Source organism: Ailuropoda melanoleuca, chromosome 11 (assembly GCF_002007445.2).
Source record: "Ailuropoda melanoleuca isolate Jingjing chromosome 11, ASM200744v2, whole genome shotgun sequence".
Classification (NCBI taxonomy): domain Eukaryota; kingdom Metazoa; phylum Chordata; class Mammalia; order Carnivora; family Ursidae; genus Ailuropoda; species Ailuropoda melanoleuca.
Genome location: NC_048228.1, coordinates 19245897 through 19266372, shown reverse-complemented (window position 1 = coordinate 19266372; position 20476 = coordinate 19245897). Strand labels below are relative to the sequence as shown.

Below are 20476 nucleotides of genomic sequence, written 5' to 3'. Positions count from 1 at the left end.
TCTGACTGGTTGGACGTGTCCACCTCCTCATTCCTTTACCTGATAAAGTGAAGAATATCTAACAACAACATACCATCCTTTGAAATGTCAGCCAGTGCCCCTAATTGACCATGGTAAGCTCAAGCACGTCAGTGGGGCTCCTGTGGGAAATTTGGTTTTTAGAAACATGACCTCGGGGACTAGCCAAAATGGGTTAACTGCAAAATGTATTCTCTAGGAGTTAGCTGAATTGTACTATTGAATGCGATTATTTATCACTTTTCATTTAAAACGTGATTAACTTATATGTTAGCTCATATTCACAAGATAAAATATTTTTTGTTTAGTTGATGCTGAGTTGCTTTTTCTGATAACAGTTACTCAACATATTCAATTGCTAATTAAATCTATTTTTGCTTAGAAATTCTAGAACCAAAAGATTAAGCATAAAGCAAATTGCTTCTTCTCTTTCCAACAGCTAATTCAATAATATGATAGCAATAATATGATAGTCCCAATTTTGTTGCATTTTTAAAGAAGGCAGATTAAAAATTTATAGCATTGATAACTAGAATGTCACACATCATCTGTGTCTTTATAATCACTCTAGTTTCAGTAGTATTAGTATCACAGAAATCTTAAAGACACATGTATATCTTGACTCAATTTATATATTATATACAGTTTGGTTTCTGAACTAATACCTCGTATGGAAAATTTAAATCATGTCCTTGACGATGTTTTCAATAAAATGCAACTCTATTTTAGTGATTTGTAGTAGGATCTTTGTATCTTCAAAAAGGGTACTTTTTCATTGGGAAATTCTTTTGACTTAGAGCATCTCAATAATTAATTGAGAAGAAAGCTAGCCAATTATTGAGGAAATGTTCTATCCTGTTCTGTGGATTTAAATTTTTTGTTTGTTTCTTTTGTGAAAATGAGGTCAGCTACATTTTGAATTCATGAAAAGAAAATTGTGGAGTAAACTAAGAAAATAGTTGGGCATTGGAGTCCTCCTTAGGATTGTTTCTCCTGAATATGTTTAATTTATATATATTTGAACTTTACAAGTTTTTAGACTGTGTCAGCTGTATTCTATTTGAGAGAGTGTCTTGTTAGCTTCGTCAATTTTTTTAATAAAAAGTTTTTGTCAATATTTATTAAAACATGAAAATAGGAATCTGTATTCCAGTGGTCTGGTCTACAGCAAGTTAAAGCTTTCAGCTGAGTGGATGCTATATAATGAAAGGAGAAAGGTCACCTAGAGGGGAAATTGAGAAGAGTGTTGTGAATCCTCTAAACATCAGAGCTGGCCACTCATGGAATTGAAGAAAATTTTATACCTTTTATTTTTTTTAGTTTTTAAAAGATTTTATGTATTTACTTATTTTATTATTTATTTATTTTTTTAAGATTTTGTTTATTTGACACACAGAGAGAGAGAGAGAGATCACAAGCAGGGGGAGTGGCAGAGGGAGATGGAAAAGCAGTCTCCCAGCTGAGCAGGGAGCCCAATGGAGGGCTAGATCCCAGGACCTTGGGATTATGACCTGAGCCGAAGGCAGGCACTTAACCAACTGAGCCACCCAGGCACCCCAATTTACTTATTTTAGAAAGAGAGTGCATGCTCATGAGCATGTGAGTGGGGGAGAGGAAGAGGGAGCGAGAATCTCAAACAGACTCCACGCTGAGGGCAGAGCCCAGTGTGGGGCTCTATCTCACAATCCTGAGATCATGACCTAAGCCAAAACCAAGAGTCAGACACTCAACTGACTGAGCCACCCATGTGCCCCAATTTTACACCTTATAAACTTTAAAGTTTAATTCTAAAACTTTTCTATTTTAAATTAATAGAAAGTTATATTCAGAATGCCACTGCTGAGATCATTTTCAAACCAGTCTAGGCACCCATTTTAAGCAATAAAGGATTGATGAGTAGTTAATAATGTTTGACTCTACAAAATTTGTAAACAAGATATACTGTAGACTGATCCCACACGCTGTCCATAGTGTAGAATTTTAGACCTAAATGAAGATCAGATTCAGGCCACTGTACCTTAGAGAAATTGACCATTGGGGAGTCATTTTTCCAGTTCACATTTTTTAAAGATAAAACTGCTGTCAACCCTGAAGCTTTGGCATGCAAACAGTGATATTGCTGGTAAATGTTTAACAACTGGCTCTCAGGGGTGGGAGGAAGGGGAGTCCTGAAACATATTATTTGTTGATTTGCATAGTATCACATTTCCATGACATGATAGGAAGACATGCTACTGAGAAATACTAAATTAAGGGACTAAAAGAGAAATCACTGGCAAATATCGAAAATATTGAGGAGATGCTTTATTCTTCTCTTCCTTCTCTCCTTTTTCAACTGATTATAGCTCAGAAGACATGGGCTTAGTCCAGGAAAATCTTGTAACTGGCGTGCAAGGGTATAAGAGCACCTGGCTCTGGGTATCCTAAATAGACCAGGTTTTGCCACTCGTCCCTGACAAAATCCAAAGGCAGAGAGATGAGTGGGGGTGAAACGAAAAAGGGATTTATTTCAGTGAGGCCAGCACCAAGAAGACAGCAGACCAATGTCCCAAAGACTGTCTCCAAAGTGCTGAAAATACTTCTAGGTCTATATAAGAGAAGTGTAGGACAGAAGTTGGTGGGTGCATACAGATGGGCAGTAAAGGTCAGGCCCATCACTGTAGAGGTCAATCTCACTAGCATCAGATCAGGGCAGTTGTATTGTTTGAAGGTCTAGTTTCAGTTCTCATCACGGGTACTTTGCCCACCAAGTCTTTTGCCTGAGTTAAAAGATAAGCTGGAAAGAACTTAATGAGTTAGAAAGTATAGACTGAGGTGAAAATGGAGGTAATTCAAGTCCTCTTTCAATTTAGGGTATTTGGGGTGATTAAAAGACTCTGAAGAATATAAGGTGGGAAATCCTCCACGTTCCCTCAACTGGGAATTCCAATTAACAGGTTAAACTCTTAAGTTAAATAAACATTGACATCAGGTAAAAGAATTACTGAAAAGTAAAAGTGATCCAATGAGAAAATTCTAATGGGGTATAAAAGTTAACAAAAATAGATTTGTTTTGTTTTGTTTTTCAAAAACTGAAAGAGAATTGCAGAAGGACAAATAAAATGATTCCCCATTTTTCCAATCTTGAGGAGGAACTTCATAAAGAATGGGTCAACATGGGGGGCAGCTGGCTGGCTGGCTGGCTCAGTCAATAGAGTATGCAACTCATGATCTCAGGGTTGTGAGTTTGAGCCCCATGTTGGGTGTAGAGATTATTAAAAAAAAAAAAAAAGGAAGAAAGAATGGATCAATACAGAAAGTCATATATGGAAAGGTTTTATTATTTGAACAAGTCAACTGTTTACACCTCAAGTAAGAGCTTACTAATTATATGGCATCAGATTTTCGAAAAAAGAAAATTTAACTGAACCAACTTGAGTTCTCTTAGTGAGTCACAGGTACACCAGCTGGAGTTGTCGCACGAAGTAAACTTTATTTGCAACAAATAGGAAGATCATGGGAAATAACTTCCAAAGCTGTCACTCCCTGAATAAGGGTGAATGGATTCCTTTTATTTAGGGTTAGGATGAATATTTAGACAGGGAAGCCCTGTCATGGTATGTACAAGCAGGCATAAGGCTGTATATGCACCTTAAGGAAACATGCCTATTTACACATTGTATGTTATGTAAATGAGGCTTATGTTCCTCCTTGGGTGGAGGTGTTAATATTATAATGAGGTAAAGGTAGTTGCCAGTCATTCTAGAGATCACTCCGTGGTCCACCTGTGCAGGTGTGAGTCAGGGCTTAAGCTCAAGCTGGTCTGGGTGGTCTGGGCCAGCTGGAGGTCTTGTCAGGGCACTCTGATGGCTCCAGAGGTGGTTTCAGTTTCCAGTTGCCTGAGTTAAGAGATAAGCTGGAAAGAAGAGCTTAAAGAAAAATGTAGGACAAAGGTTGGTGGGTACAAGCAGGTGGGCAGGAAAGGTCAGATCTTGGGATCTAGCTGGTGACAATGACAGTTCCAGGTGAGAATAAGTCCAGGTGTTTTATGGATAGACCTCAAGAACCTAGAAAAAAATATCTCCAAACCAGTGATCTCTAGTCCCGTTTGGACAAAAATCCTGATCTATAAAAAGCTTATAAATTCTAGGGAGTGCTAAGTCTTTTCCTTTCAAATATATTAAATAGTTTTGATTATTTGTTGGGGTGCCTGGGTGGCTCAGTCAGCTAAGCGTCTGCTTCAGCTCAGGTTATGACCCCAGAGTCCTGGGATTAAGCATTGCATGGGGCTCCCTGCTCAGTGGGGAGCCTGCTTCTCCCTTTCCCTCTGCCCCTCCTACCCCCACTTGTTCTCTTTCTCTCTCTCTCAAATAAATAAAATCTTATAAAAAAATAAATAGTTTTGATTATTTGCAAATGTCATCTTTACCAAATTATTACCTCTATGCTCTCTTTAGGTTCATTGATTCATCCAGCAGTATTTGTGGAGTAGATCCTATGTGTCAGACATGGGGTGGGCGGAGTCTTAGGTAAATCACTGGGTTAGATGTCTCAAAGGTCCTTTCAAACTCTCAGGTGGAAACTTCAGGTGGAGCAGAGGTAAAAATTGAGGAAAAGGAAAGGCAACTTCTTACAATCAGCATCTGAAAATGATAAATTCTTTAAACATTAGTTCTCCTGATGGAGTCTGGGTGGCTCCGTCAGTTGAGGATCCATCTCCACTCGGTTTCAGCTCAGGTCAGGATCTCAGGTCATGAAATTGAGCCCCAGGTGACCTCCAGGCTAAGTGGAGTCTGGTTGAGATTCTCTCTCTCCTTCCCCCTCTGCCTTGCCCCCGATCCTATGTATTCTCCTGCTCTCAAATAAATAAATAAATACAATTGGTTAATAAATAAATATAAGTTTGCTAGGCCATTTCACAACTCCCAGTGATTGGAACATTTGTTTCTTACTAACTGAAATAACAGATCCAACTCGAAAAACATTTATGTAATTGTTCATGACACAGAGTAAAAGATTTCTTGCTGTATGAGACTTAGGAAAACTAATCAAATGTCATGCTGAAAAATACATAGGATAAAAAAATATCAGTAAAGTTAAAGGCTCTAAAATATCAGGTTAATTATCTCCTTAAAAATTCCTACCCTGTGATTACACTGCTTTCCCTTCATTGTGTCAGAATGAGTTCACTATTTGTGAAGTACTTTCCGTCTATTTAAATTAAGTACTTCCTGTTACCAAAGAGACTGGGTGTTGAATAATTAACTCAGAAAACAATTTCGGTCTGGTGAAGGCAGGGGAAAACAATTTTTATTTGTTGAATCATTTGTGTATAGCTAATGCAGTTAACATTATTTGCATGCTGATAGAACACAGGAGTCCTAAAACTATCTTTTTCAAGTTTCTGTTATATTGTTGAGTCATTTGCTAAATTTTCTAGGAATAAACAATTTTGAAAGTACTTTAATTCTTATCACTTTGTGCCAGTAAATATATAGAAACCATGACATGCATGTATCAATAATATGACTGTATTGGCTACTCAGAATGAAATGTTGAAAAACCAGGACCATGTTTTGCAAAGATGAAAAACAAACATTATGTTGTTTTCCAACCAAAAGTCTAAATGCTTTCCGTAAGAAAATCATTCAATATAAGATATACAGTGACCTCAAATAGGAAATTTGCCACCTAGCAATTTGTTTATGCATTTGGTTTCCTTATATGTGTTTAAAAAAATTCAACTGAGTAGATTTGAGGATGTAATTAGATTTATTAAACAATGAATGAAACGGGCAGCATCCCATCTAGCAAGTAGTGAGGAGCTCTAAGGAGTGGTACTAAATGGAAAGTTTTTATAGGAAGGAAGGTGGGGCAAGAAAATTCTTAGCAAAAGAAAAGAAATGTTCAGGCAAGGTCACTTTCCCTTAGGGAAGAAGCAGGGGGTCTTATCATTCAGATTACATCATCTTCCTTTGGGGAATGGAGAGGGCCCTTGTGACAGATTACCTCATTGGTACTGATCTGAAACTTCCTGATTGACTGGTTAAGTCATTTCTGGGGGAGATCAATATAATGTATGTAGATACCATATTTAGTAACATTGTCAATGAGTTTTTTCAGTGCTATGGTGAGTAATTTTTCAGGAATTTAGATAGATATGAATCAGATATTAAAGTACTCTCAGATTATAAGAAAAATTTTAAATTTGGGGGAAATAAACCTAAAGGCAAATTAGTGATATGGTGCTAAATGTCTTTTAAGTACAATGTTGTTATTGTAAAGTTGTTTTACCTTAGAATGGTCCTATGGCTTTTAATCACTTTTTATGAAAAAGACATTTCCTTCCCGTTTGTTAAAAAGTGNTTTAAGTACAATGTTGTTATTGTAAAGTTGTTTTACCTTAGAATGGTCCTATGGCTTTTAATCACTTTTTATGAAAAAGACATTTCCTTCCCATTTGTTAAAAAGTGACATTTATTTAAACTTGGTGTTCTAGAAACTGGAAAGAATTTTATTTCTGGCTGGTGCAACAAATGATACAGAGTTGCTCTTTTTTTTTTTTCTCATTAGAAAAGTGTTTAGATATTTCTTAGTTAAAAAAAAAAGTTTGTTAGAATGAAGTTGCCAAATCCACATTTCTAATCAATATTTACCTTTTTTCCTCTCTGCATCAAAAACACTGGAAATTTGTCTCTCCGAACTTACTAGCTTCAAGCTAATGGCAAAAAGAAAAAGTACAACCAAGAAACTAGAGTCTGTCTAGTCTCTGGGTTAGATCCATGCATAAAAATCAGCTACTGTCCACAACCATTATTCAACTTCTGAAGTCTTGTTTGCTTCTCCTTTCAGAATGGACTCAATGCTCTCCACCTGGCTGCCAAGGAGGGCCACGTGGGCCTGGTTCAGGAGCTGCTGGGAAGAGGGTCCTCTGTGGATTCTGCCACTAAGGTAATATTCATGCTGGGAGAATTTGTTTCCTTGGAACAGAGGAAATGATTTAAAGTTGTTTTCTCTGGTTTTATATTGCAGAGGTTTACTGGAACACCAAGATTCTTGACTAGAACTGAAATTGAAACTCATTACTAAACTTTGCAGAGTCGGAATCGGTTCCTTTAGAGATGTATCACATATGAGACCGAAGAATTCTGTGCACCTGGTTTCTAATATTTTGTCTTTTTTCCTTTGGTTCACAGAGAGAGTAGATTTATATAATCCTCTGTAGACAAGAGCACCTATTTTCCTAAGGTTAATTCATCTAAAAAAAGTAAATTGACGTAGTAAACTTCTCAGTGAAAATGGACAAGCAATTTTCATGCTTTAATTAAGTAGTTATATCTTTTAGTATATTCATTTAACTCGGTAAGAGAATATATAGAATCTTTTATACTGTAATGGAAAAGAGATTTTGGATCATGGATTGAATTATTGGGAAAATTAGCTTTTGTCACTCTGTGTATGTAGAGAAATTGGAATCGTTTTGAATGAACTGTACAAGGTGTTTGGTATACCAGAAGCCGCTTTTTGTTGTTGTTGATATTCCTTTTACAAAAATAGATTTGAACCTTGTCTTTGGGAATCATTTCAGAAATAAGAGATATTTTTAAAAAATCATCAGTGGTGACAAATCTTTGACTTTAGAAGGTAAAATTTTAATTTGGAGAAAAACGGTAGCCAGTCAGAATCCAGCCTGTTGACCAGGGCTGGAGTGTGACAATCCGGTTGTGGGAGATGCAGGGAGGCTGCAGGCCCTAGAGCCTCCAGCTGGCCCATTATTCTGATCAGGGATAGACAAAAAGAGTGCTGGAAAAATGAGGAACATGGCCAGTTAACCTGGATTTCTAACACCTCACGCTTGCATAGTTGCCAAAATGTTGGCATAATTGCCTGCTCACAATATACAGCGATTCTAGTGGACATTTAAAAACAAAAACAGAAGCTCCCTGGCAATTCCAAAGAAAAGTCAAAATACAAGTTTACTATCAGCAATAAATTGTCACACACACGCACATGCACACAAATCCCAGATTTGATTCAATAAGAACTCTTCTGTGTTCTTAAACACCTCACCAGAACTGTGAAGGCTAGAAAAGGAAAACACTCTATGGGAAGCTCAGTGTTTTGATGGCAGACAATTATCCCTCCCCAAGATGGGCTACTATCGTGATAGAATGACACTTGAAGGAATCAGCAAAGTTGAAAGTGCCTATACATTTGATTTCTACAAAATTCGGAAACCTCTAACATTTTCTATTCTGTTTCTCCAAAACAGAAGGGAAACACTGCTCTTCACATTGCGTCTTTGGCCGGACAAGCAGAAGTTGTCAAAGTTCTTGTTAAGGAAGGAGCCAATATTAACGCCCAGTCTCAGGTATTACATTCAGATTTTCTCTTGTGTAAATGAATTCAAATTAGAACAGCTCTGTGAAACTGATGTAATGGGTTGAGCCAGTTGTTGGGTAGGTAGATTTACTATAAATACTTCTGTTTTTTATTTCAGCCAATTATTTTATTAACTCATGCAATGATATTTCTTATTTCTTTGATGTATCATGATCACCCTCTTAATATAACTGAGAATTTGACAACTGCAGTCTCTCGTTCTAAGTGCATTAAAAAAGAATATGAAGTGGTTTTTTTCCACAATGACAGTGACATCTGTGAAATATGAATTATTCATGCAAGTTCCATGTTGCGCTATAAAAGTATTTTCTCTCCTTAAATTTTAAACATACTCAGAAGATTAGCATTCCAGTAGGAAATCTGCCACGAAGTGGGAATCACACTAATTACCTCACACCCCAAATATGGACTTTACAAAACTCCTGAAGAAAACCGAAAAATTCGTGACCCACAGCCTTGTGATGCATGTAATAACAATAAACTGGATCCCTACTTCCCAAGTGAAAAAATGCTGCTTTGCCCAAACCTTTACTCTTAGTATCTGTTATGTATCTACATAGAAACTGAGGTGCATATCTTTATAAATCCATTTCTTCTCTCTCTTTTTGAAAGTTTTTAGACCTTCTGATATCACAGGCCATGCCACAGGGGCTATTGGCAAAATAAACCAGTTCCTCTCTGTCTGTTTTTTGGGATAATCTCACCAGCTTGCTTTTGAAGGCCTTGGTGTAGGAATGTCTCTGCCTATTTAGTTCATTCATTCATCATGTAGACATGTCTCTAGAGGTATAAATGGCATAAGTTCTGGACCCATAAAATACTACAGGGCAAAAGTTTAAATCAGTGCTATTTTCTTTAATTTTGATTATAGGGAGGAACCTGTTGAAATTATGACAGACATGACATTATTTATTTTTATTTCTGTAATAGCATACTATTTTAAATAACCACATTTTCTTTTAAAACCCAAATTTTCTTTTAAAACCCAAATATGCATCTCTATTTTAACATTTATTGAAAATATGCCATATTCTAAAAACTTCATTAAATGAAAAACATTTTTTAAAGATTTTATTTATTTATTTGAGAGAGAGAGAGCACGAGAGAGGGGAGGGGCAGAGGGAGACAGAGAAGCTAACTCCCTGCTGAGCGGGGAGCCTAACTCGGGGCTGGATCCTGGGACTCCGGGATCATGACCTGTGCTGAAGGCAGATGCTTAACCAACTGAGCCACCCAGGTGTCCCTAAATGAAAAAAAAAAAAAAATTAAATTGGTACCATCTGTAAAGAATTCCCATATATTCTATAGAGTATCATGGCATCTTGGGCTTAGAGACAGAGGACTTGCAAAATCTACTGCTCTAAAGTCAGGAATTAAAACCTTTTCTTTAGAATAGCAAGAGAACATCTTTTTGCTCTAGAGCGAACGTTCTCAAACTTTAGCTGGCGTCATAATCACCTGCAGGGCTTGTTGAAATGCATGAATCTGGGCCCAACCTCAGAGTTTCTGATTCAGTTCTGGAGTGGGACCTGAGAATTTTCGTTTCTCGGAAGTCTCCCATAATGCTGACACTGCTGGTTCAGGAACGCTTTGAGAACCACAGCTTTAGAGAATGTCAGAGAAAACTGGGCATAAGAACGTTGCAGTAAGATTCACTAGCTCTAGGTCTAACTATGTGCATAAATCAAGAGTTTGTGTACTGAAGAAGCATGGAAACGAAAGCCTGGTCAAGTTCAATTGCCCATAGGAGGTTTCTTTTAATGGAAGGTTCACATTGCTAACTGTTAGTGCTGTTAGTATCTATAAGAAGAGCTTAGTTACTTTTCTCAAAATGACTAGTTCAACACTGTGAGTTCATAAAAGTTGACAGGTAGCAAATACTTCAAGATAAATGCTTGTTAAAAGTTATATCAGTTGGGGCGCCTGGGTGGCTCAGTTGTTGAGCGTCTGCCTTCGGCTCAGGGCGTGATCCCGGTGTTCTGGGATCGAGTTCCACATTGGGCTCCTCCACTGTCTTCCACTGGGAGCCTGCTTCTTCCTCTCCCACTCCCCCTGCTTGTGTTCCATCTCTCGCTGGCTGTCTCTATCTCTGTCACATAAATAAATAAAATCTTTTAAAAAAAAGTTATATCAGTTATACTGTGATTATTGGAAATTTATGTGCTTTGGAGATTTTTCAAGGAGAACAAGTGAACACCATTTAATTGGTAATTTGCTTTCAAGAGTCAATGAGCCCATTCTTTTTAGTCATAATTATGCCAGTTTATAGCAGATCCTACAGGAAGATTTTTTGTCATTAAGAGATTAAAGTAATCTTCATTTGTATTGTATTTAATTAGCCCAATTTAAGATTCATATTGTAGGGAATCCTGACAAATAGCTTCAAACTGATTTTAATTTGTGAGAAAGTTTTAGAGGGAGAAAAATTAATAACTAACATTTAGGCTGTTTTTCTAAATAACTAAGTGATCTGGTAAGCCCTATGACATTATTTACTATATTGAATTTAAGTGCCCTTCACTACCAATTAACAAAAAATACTATTACTTAAAATATATTATAATTTAATGATTGAAATTAAAATAAGAATTTATATAAAACAGGTTGATTATTTTGTTCCTGTGTGCAAACAAGTCTCAAAGGCATGGTTTCAAGGGCCATTGAGAGAGAATATGAGTCCTGATTCTCATTAGTCCTGTCTTGTTTAAGATACAGATTTCTTACCTGGTGACAGTGGACCACAGGTGGATGGGTAGGACCATGCTCATGGTAGACAATCACTTCCTTTTGAGAATCAGAAAAGGGTCATAGGAATACCAAATGCTCAAGATAAATTCTGAATTTTATATTCAAATTATACCTTCTGTATCTTTCTAAGAACATAATGCAAGGCAAATGTAGGATAGTCTGATATTATAGGAATGTTGATAGCTGCATAGTACTTTGCCTTTGACAAACTTCTGAGTTATTTAGAAATGGGCCAGTAAGGTTATTATTGAATTAAGAAGGTAAAAAGCTCCCTGAAAAGCTCCAGTGTTCAGTAAACATTTACAGGGCTCATAGGTTGTGGAGAGGTATACATCTGTGGATTTTTCCACATTCTCTACCTAAACTGTAAAATCCATGTGAGGCTTACCTTCACATAACACAGTGCCGATTTGGCTAGGCAGAGTCCTTAATTCATGAAGAAGCAATTTAAGTATTTTAAGTAGAATTATGTGATCAGTATAATAACCACCAACCAATGTTTATGTTTCTGTGCTCAGCAGTGGTGGCAGTGTGGTCTAAACTGAGTCAATTCTCAGTATGGTTTTAAATGTTGCTCAGACCAGGTAGCTGTCTGGCTTGGTTCTTTGCCCTCCTGGATTTGGTGGCATGGAGATCTCATTACGACCTCTGTGAAAGCTGTTTAGGTGTTATAATGGGGCTGGAAGTCAAATCAGAATGATTGTAGGAATGCTATTTGCATTGAGGGTGTTTGCTTGCTTTCTGACAATCTTTACTCTCAGACAATCTTTACTAGGCATATGAGCATCCTCTAAACCATCCTACACAACTAATGCTGGGACGCTTTCTGGCTCTTTGTACTGGCATTTGTTTGTCACTTTTATAATCTATAAACCTATTAGACTCAGAGATACAACATTTATTTTTTTATTTATGTATTTTTGACTTTACTTATTTTAGAGAGAGAGAGAGACAGAGCATGCATGAGTGGGAGGAGGGGCAGAGGAAGAGGGAGAGAATCTCAAGCAGGCCCTGTGCTGAGCATGGAGCCCAGTGTGGGGCTCGGTCTCATGACCCTGAGATCATGACCTGAGGCGAAACCAAGAGTCGGGTGTTTAACCAACTGAGCCACCCAGACGCCCCAAAGATATGACTTTTAAAAAAATTTTCCAATTATATATTATAAAAGAAACTTTGAAAACATTTTTAAAAAGTCTCGCAGAGTGATGAGTTCCTTTAAATCTTTGTAGCACTTTTTCCCTGATGATATTTGCCTACCTCAGGTTTATTTTTTGTAACGTATATCTACAGTTTCTGCAAGGTGGTACATTTCTTGGGAGCGATAATTTTTTTCAAGTTTCTTTATATTTTTAGGATTTGACGTAATACCTTGCACATATATGACTTGGAGGCTAAACATATGCATGTATATTCTTCCTGGGTAAGAGTAAGCCTCGTTGTATATTCCCATCATGCTTAGCAGTAGATAGTAATCAGAGTACAACAAGTAATACTGACTGCCAGGCACTATCTCCAGTGCGTGGTGAACACTATCTTGATCTTCATTTACTCTGTCATTGTCGATGACAGACTGAGACAAAGATTCTTCATACATGTGCTCATAATCTGCATCCCTGAGCAGAGCTGCTTCTCATAGCTTCTCTAACACTTGTACCTTCACTACAGACCCCATAGAACAGTTTTTATAATTCTTTCTTCTTCTGGCCCAAACCTTATGTAGGTCCGCGTAAGCAGATTCTCCCGAAGTAGCAGTCATACGAAAGGTATAAGGTGAAAAAGTTCCCCTTAGCGGTTTTTTGTGAACTAATAATGCTATAGCTGTGCAGAAATGTTCAAAACATGAAGAGATTTTGTTGTTGCTGCCAAGGAAATCTGGCCTGAGAAATTTCCCCTCTTTGATTTTCTCTACAATAAAACGCCACTTTTTGTTTCTCACACAAGAGTATTTTTCCTTTAGATTTTTATTCTATTCTCTAATGTAAAATTCTTAAAACCAGAATGTCCCTTGTAATAAAATAGTTACTTTAAAAATAGCTATTTGGTTTTTGTTGTTGTTGTTCTTACATAGCAAGCTAGTTTATGTGATGCATATTTGACTACAGTAATTTAAAAAAAGCACACTGGATTCTAGAGTATTTAATATCTCCATACAGCAGAAACTAAGTGAAATCGTGGAACATGAGTACAGTAAAACTTGTCAACCGTAGCTTTCTGATTATCTTTTATCTTATATGATGGGGCCTGGGATGTTTGAGTTCCCTGATAGTTATAGAGAGAAAGGAAAATGTGATTTCATTAGAAGAAAGGTGGGCCAGAAATTCCCACAAGACTGTTTAAGAAGGGTGTGGAAGTATGTGTCCAGGGAGCTAAGTGTGGGTTGGAATAGATTCCAGATGCCACCTAATTACCACCCCATAGTAATACCTTACACTCAGCCTCTTAATTTTAAAGTGTATTTTTTATGTGTTATTTAATCTCATTTTATCTTTACAATGATGTGAATTAGCAACAATTACTCTCATTTGGATATAAGGAAAATTGAGACACAAGCAGGAAATCCAAGGTCTCATACCACATTAGCAATGGAGTCACTAACCCAGGGCCATTTGGAGTGGACACCTTCCTTCCAATAATCTAGATAGTTCACTGGTTCTTTTAAGCTTTCTCTACAATTTCTGCTTCTTCTGGGGGAGGTTCACAATGTTACTTAGCTTCCACAAGAACCAGGTCCCTGGCTTAGATGCAGTCCATTCTTTCTGGGTCTAATTGCTCAGATGCTGGGAAGAACTGAAAACATTCCACAAAAGCTAGGCATTTGTGGGTTAAAAGGATTCATGTACACTGGGACAATTATCCACATTGGGACTTTTTCACTCAGCCATCCATTCTCTTAGACTGTTCATTCACCAAACACAATTTTTAACACAATGGAAGACTTAAATACACATTCTGGTGTTTAGTTTGTGATGTCTTTTTGATACATTTTTCTTGTCAATGTTTCATTGTTCTTTTTTTTTTTTTTGGAATTTCTCGTGTTTCAATATCATGAGGATTTCAGAAACAGTTTTTATTTTGTTTTTTTTCTTTTCATCTTTTTTTTTTTTTTTTTTACTGGTGAGCGAGTCCAAATAAGATATTCTGGTTTGGTATTCTTCATACCATATTTTACTGAAAATTTACTTCTATTTTTCTAGAATCCTTTTGCTTATTTATATTCACTACTCTTTGTTCTTTCAATCTTGGAAATTTCATTCCAAAAAGAAAACTTTCCTATTTGTAACACAACATGATTAGACTTTATTTTATTAGCTTTTAGATTTTTAGGTCATGACCATTAATGCCAGTTGCAAGATTATAATTATACCCCCAGAATTTAAGGGTGCATATGTCCATTATGTGCAATAATAACTATCTTGTGCAGGTGTAGCTTCCAATAGTTTTTTTTCTTCATTGGCCCTCACCCATTGTCACAAATAATTTGAATTGGGCTGTGAAGAGGAAGAAAACCTACACAGTTGGCCAGCATACCCATTACACTGAATTGCTTCCATATGGCCATGGAGCCATCCCTGGCTCTCAGAACAAAAACTCATAATGGAACATTCCGTTCTGTCACACACACATGGGATCCGGGATCACAGATTCAAAAAAAAATTTGTTTTGTTTTCAGCATTTTTTTCCCTCCAAATATATTTATATATGGTTCTTTCTTAATATGGTTCTTGGTTACCTTAATCAAGAAAATTTTTGAAGGGGCACTTGGGTGGCTCAGTAGTTAAGCGTCTGCCTTCAGCTCAGAGTGTGATCCCAGAGTCCTGGGATCAAGTCCCACATCAGGCTCCTCCTCTGGGAGCCTGCTTCTTCCTCTCCTACTCCCCCTGCCTGTGTTCCCTCTCTCGCTGGCTGTCTCTCTCTCTGTCAAATAAATAAATAAAATCTTAAAAAAAAAAAAAAAAAGAAAAGAAAATTTTTGTAACATAAATTCTCTGAAGTTAAGGTGAAAACATGTACCTGCATTTGACCGGGAATAAGAAAGAACTTAGGACACTAAAAACTAATAAAATAAAGTCTAATCATGTTTGTGTTACAGAGCCTTTTTGACTGAAAATCAGTTTATTGGGTGATTACACATTTGCAAGTGCATCTGTGTTTCTCAGTATTCCAAGTTAAATAAAGGAAGTATGCTTTCTCCAATTCCCCATTCTCTGATATGTTTAGAGCATGATGAGAATTGACGTCTTTAAAATTTTGCATAAAATAAAATTATTATCTCACATTCTAGTAGAATTTCAACATGGAAAGTACTAGTCTGTTCACACACACACATACACATGTCTGAAAAGATATGATAATATTTTCTTTTGAAATAAAATAAAGCACTTTTCCATTTTTTAAAGAAAATGAATACATGCATATTTTGTCTTTATGTTCATTTATCTGGGGACAGATGGTGTGAAAAGGTTGAATACCGTATCAGTTTGTCCTGAAATTTGAATGAAGTAAGACATAAACACCATTGAATCTTAATCTATGGTACCTGTCCCATTTATTTATCACCTCAGTAGCCTATCCATGTCCACTATTACTGTATTTTGAAGGAACTACATTTATAGAGAGGTAAGACTTGTACGGAGAAGAATAAAATGGCTAAGAATAGTTAAAATAGTATAGCTAGCGAATAGTTACAATAGTTACAGTGAATAGTTAAAATAGTGTTGTAGCGCTTCTTACCTCAGATCTCACAACACATTGTATATGTTCCACAGTAGCTAAGATGCTAGGAAGACCTCAAAGCAATGATCTTTTCCAGGCAAAGATCACAGAAGAAAACCAAAATGTGAAAACATGACACTAAATAAACTAAATAAAACTTGCCAATAGAAAATTATTGGGAGTAATCATTCACTCCGTCCCCTACCCCCTCTGTCACTCAGCAGGTATTTGTGTATTTAACATGTGCTTACTAATATTTGCTAGAGATACAAAGGTGGAGTGGGAGTGGGGGAGACCTGAGGAAGTGATGACTGAATTGCTTTCTGTTTGGGTTTTTTTTTTTAACTCATAGATAATATATTTTTTAAATATACTTTTTCCAGCTTCAGTGAAGTATAATTGACAAATAAGTTTGTAAGACATTTGAAGTGTACAATGTGGTGATTTGATATATGTATGCATTGTGAAAGGATTAATTAACATGTTCATGGCCTCACATGTATCTTTATTTCCCTTTCTTTCTCTCTCTCTCTTTTCATGAGAACATTTAAGTTCTCCTCTTGTAGCATATTCCAATTGTACAGTATAGTGTTATCAATTATATAGTCATCATGTTATATATTAGATTTTCAGAACTTACTCATCTTATAACTGAAAGTTTGTATACATTTACCAGCCTCCCACTATTTCCCTCACCCCCTGTCCTCAGCCCCTGAGAACCATTTTTGTATTTTCTGTTCCTGTGAGCTCAACTTAAAAAAAAAAAAATAGATTCCACATATAAGTAATACCATGCAGTATTTATCTTTCTCTGTCTGGTTTATTTCACTTAGCATAATGCCCTCCAGGAACTGTTCTCTTACAAGAAGGAATTAACATAAAAATCAGGGGAAGTGGAGATGCTGTGTGCTATGGGAAAATGAAATAGTACAGGCAAGAGCCTGAAAGAAATCTGGGAGCTGAGACATGAAAGGGAAATGGGGTATATATGAGGCTGAGAGAGAAAATCAGATCCTGCAGGACTCTGTGAGACATATTAAGGATTTTGTTTTAAGATGTTTATCCTAAGCCCAGTATGAGTTAGAGGTGGGAGGTAGAAAAAGATGAGATTTGGATTTTGAAAGGATCACCCTGTGCAGTTTGGAGAACTATAAAAGGGCCATCATCATAATAGAACCTCCCTCATGGAGGTTATGAGAATTGAATTAGTTAATCCATGTACAGCACTTAGAACAATGCCTGGCATAAGAACTCAATGAATGTCATTGTTCATAGATTCAGTGACAGCTCATTTGTGCAAGAGCAGCCACTCTGCATGCCCACTGCTCCCTGTAGCACAGAGAAGATGGCAACAAAGTCAGTTCCTTGATGTAGGTTAAGAGGTTGCTACTAAAAATGAAACCTATAGCTCCTATGACTGGTTTTTTTCACATGCTTTTTGGAACACTGTCAGTTCTGGTGCATGAAATTACATTATCCTAAACACAGATGGAATAGTAACTTAATAGTTGAAGTAATTCAGTAATGAGGATGTTTAGAATATAGACATTGATCACCTAAAGACATATGCAGCTTTAGATTAATGGATAAATACTGAGAATTCTCATCTCAGAAATGTATGCTGGGAGGTAACAAAATATGGTTTTAACCAAGTATTATTTTTGAAAATCACTTTCAGAGAGCAATACCAAATATGGAAAATTCTGCATAGTACATAATAAACCAAAAAAGTATTGTTTATATTTACTTAAGGTAAAATAGCAAAAAAGATTTTTAAGTGTCTAAAATATAGTATTAGCATACCTTAGAACAAGATATCAGTGAAGCTAGTATACCAGTTGAAGGTGTAGAAAAACAACTTTAAATTGCTGTTTAAAAAGCATCTGATGATCTTGATAGATCTGGGTTGGTTTTCTTTAAATATAAAGTTCCATTCTGCGTCTTTCATTAGGGTAGTTACTACTTTTCAGGACTAATGGTAGTAACTTTAAGTGTCATTTTAGTTCTCTACTACAGATATTTTTGTGCCTGATATTTTAATATTATTTTAAGTGATGTATTTAATATGTATTCAAATTAATAGATTAAATTTAATTTTAATAACTTAAAAAAGTTACCCAGCTAGTAATATCAGGCTGCTTCCCAAGGAAATATACAAAAAACACTGTGAAAACATTTAGAATGGTAAGATAGTAAGAGTATTCTCAAGCCAGTAACATAAAAGGATTAATTAGTAATACTATCAACATCGTGTTCAAGCCCTAGCCAATGTAATAAGATAAGAATATGAATGGAAAAGGAAAAGACAAAAATGTTATTTTATACAGAATATATGATTATTTAGATAGCCCAAAAGAATCTGCAAATCAATTAAGATATGCTTACATTAACTAATTTAAGAGCCTACTTCCTGCATAATTCTATCCCATGCACATCACAGACTTACCCTTTCACAGTCTTTGGCTAAGATTTTCTTCAGCCTAAAGTTGAAATGAATTATTCTTTTACAAAGTTAATACTAAGACAAAATAATAAGTTTCCACATCTAAAAATGGCGAATTAGCACTTTCAATATTCTATATAAAATTGGACTTTTGAGGCACAAGTTAAAGCTTTATTAGAGTGTGCCTGCATGACCGACTTCAACTGTATTTTCTATTCTTCTCAAATCATTGGGAAATATTTTTGTTTGATGATTTTAAAAGGTCACAAAATCATACTGAAAGTACATACGTTTTGATTTGCAAATAGTAGCCCTTTAAAATTTTTGTTTTTTAAGGAATTGAAACGCATGTGAACCAACAATGTCATCAAAAGACATTTATTAACTCTTCTGAACATAACCTGGTACAGTATTTTACATTGTGACCCTTTAAAATTTTAAGTTTAAATAATGTAAATTGACTTGAAGATGTGAATAGCAGTAAATATAAGCAGTAGAATAATGTCTTGACATTAAATGCAAATCAACAAAGGCACATCTTTGCAGGAGAGCAAGATAAAGACATTGCTAAGTGGAGACAAACACAGAAGCAGGGCAAATTCCACCCCGGAATAAGAAAAGAAAGGCAACAAAATATGTTTAAGTAATCCAGGAATACTATACGCAGAGATGTAGACCTCCTGAGAGACTCTAGTGGTTAGGAACCCTACCCTATCACCTACTATTTGTGTTACCTTGGGCTTGTTACTTAACCTCTCAGTGACTCGGTTTCCCCATCTGTAAAATAGGGATACCAGTAATTTACTGCACAGGGTAAATACGAAGGTTAAATGGGTTGATACATGTGCAGTGCTTAGAGCAGTGCCTGGTCCATAATAAATGTGATATAAATGTTAGCTTTTATCTTAATTATTAGATATAATGGTTTAGCTACTTAAATTATTGAATAAGTGCTACATGATTTAGAGCATAAGTTAAATCAAGTTAAATTTTAATTAATCTGTTATTTTGGCTGATTGTCCATTGGAGCTGAGAAGTCATGTTCTGGAGGTGGTGGTAGAGAGAAGATTATACAGAAATTTCATCTTTAGTGATTAGCAATATGTAATTTGTCTTTCATATAACATAGGTTTGGAACTAAGGGCATGAAGGTGAATGATTGGAAAAAGCATTTGCTACAAACAGCAAGAAAGAAAAATGACTATATTCATTGAACACATACCATATGCCAAGCACTGTTTTACCCACTGGGGATGCAACAAAACTCTCTCTGCTTTATTAACTTTGGGTGGTTAAAACATCCAAATTTAAAAGCATCGCTTTTTTTGCGTTTTGTGTTTTCTTAATAATTAATTTTTCTATTTTCTGTTATTTTAACATAACTTCTATTTTTAATCCCAGTATTTATTTAACAAATTTACTTAAATGTGATTTAATGAAGGAATAAGCTCTTCTTCATCCCTTACACATGAAAAACACATTTTGAAGGCTGGAGATAAAGGATTACTTTACTTAGAAAAATCCTTACTTTTTCTATTTCAGCTGTAAAACTAGGCTACTCTCCCTATCTTTTCTTATTAGTATATTTCAAGTCCCAGCCTCTTACTGTATTGCGTTACATGAGAAGCAGGGAATTTTTGGCCAAACTATCTCATTACCAATATTTGTCATAATCTTTCAATGTACAGAGAAAATTGTTCAAACAGTGTAAATTTTCATAAACCGTTTACCAATTTGTTGTCACCTTCTGATTTTATAGCTAGAAACCAAGGCCAAGCTATCAGAGACCATCAGCAAACTCAGACAAGATAAGCTTTCTCAGACAGTGTAGTTTTTAACATCAAGAAAGGGAAGCACTATCTTTTTTTTTTTAAGGACTTTATTTATTTATTTGACAGAGAGATAGAGAGAGAGCACAAGCAGGCAAAGTTGCAGGCAGAGGGAGAGGGAGAAACAGACTCCCCGCTGAGCAGGGAGCCTGAGGCCGGGCTCCATCCCTTGACCGTGGGATCTTGACCTGAGCTGAAGGCAGATGCTTAACTGACTGAGCTACCCAGGCGCCCCAGGGAAGTACTATCTACTGATGGACTAAATTCCAATTTTAGACTTTTAAAGGTGCTTATATCTAAACAACCTGATGCTGTACTTACATGATTTAGTAAATAATCACTT

General features: G+C 36.1%; 1 protein-coding gene across 49 annotated transcripts in view; it reads left to right on the top strand.

Annotated features, from left to right (window-relative positions):
- ANK2 (ankyrin 2) overlaps positions 1–20476 on the top strand; it is a 629716-nt gene that overhangs the window by 456306 nt on the left and 152934 nt on the right. For all 49 annotated transcript variants that reach the window (XM_034671321.1, XM_034671324.1, XM_034671320.1 and 46 more), the window contains 2 exons: positions 6850–6948; positions 8270–8368. In XM_034671321.1, coding sequence (XP_034527212.1) covers positions 6850–6948; positions 8270–8368 — 198 coding nt within the window. The remainder of the gene's footprint in view (positions 1–6849; positions 6949–8269; positions 8369–20476) is intronic.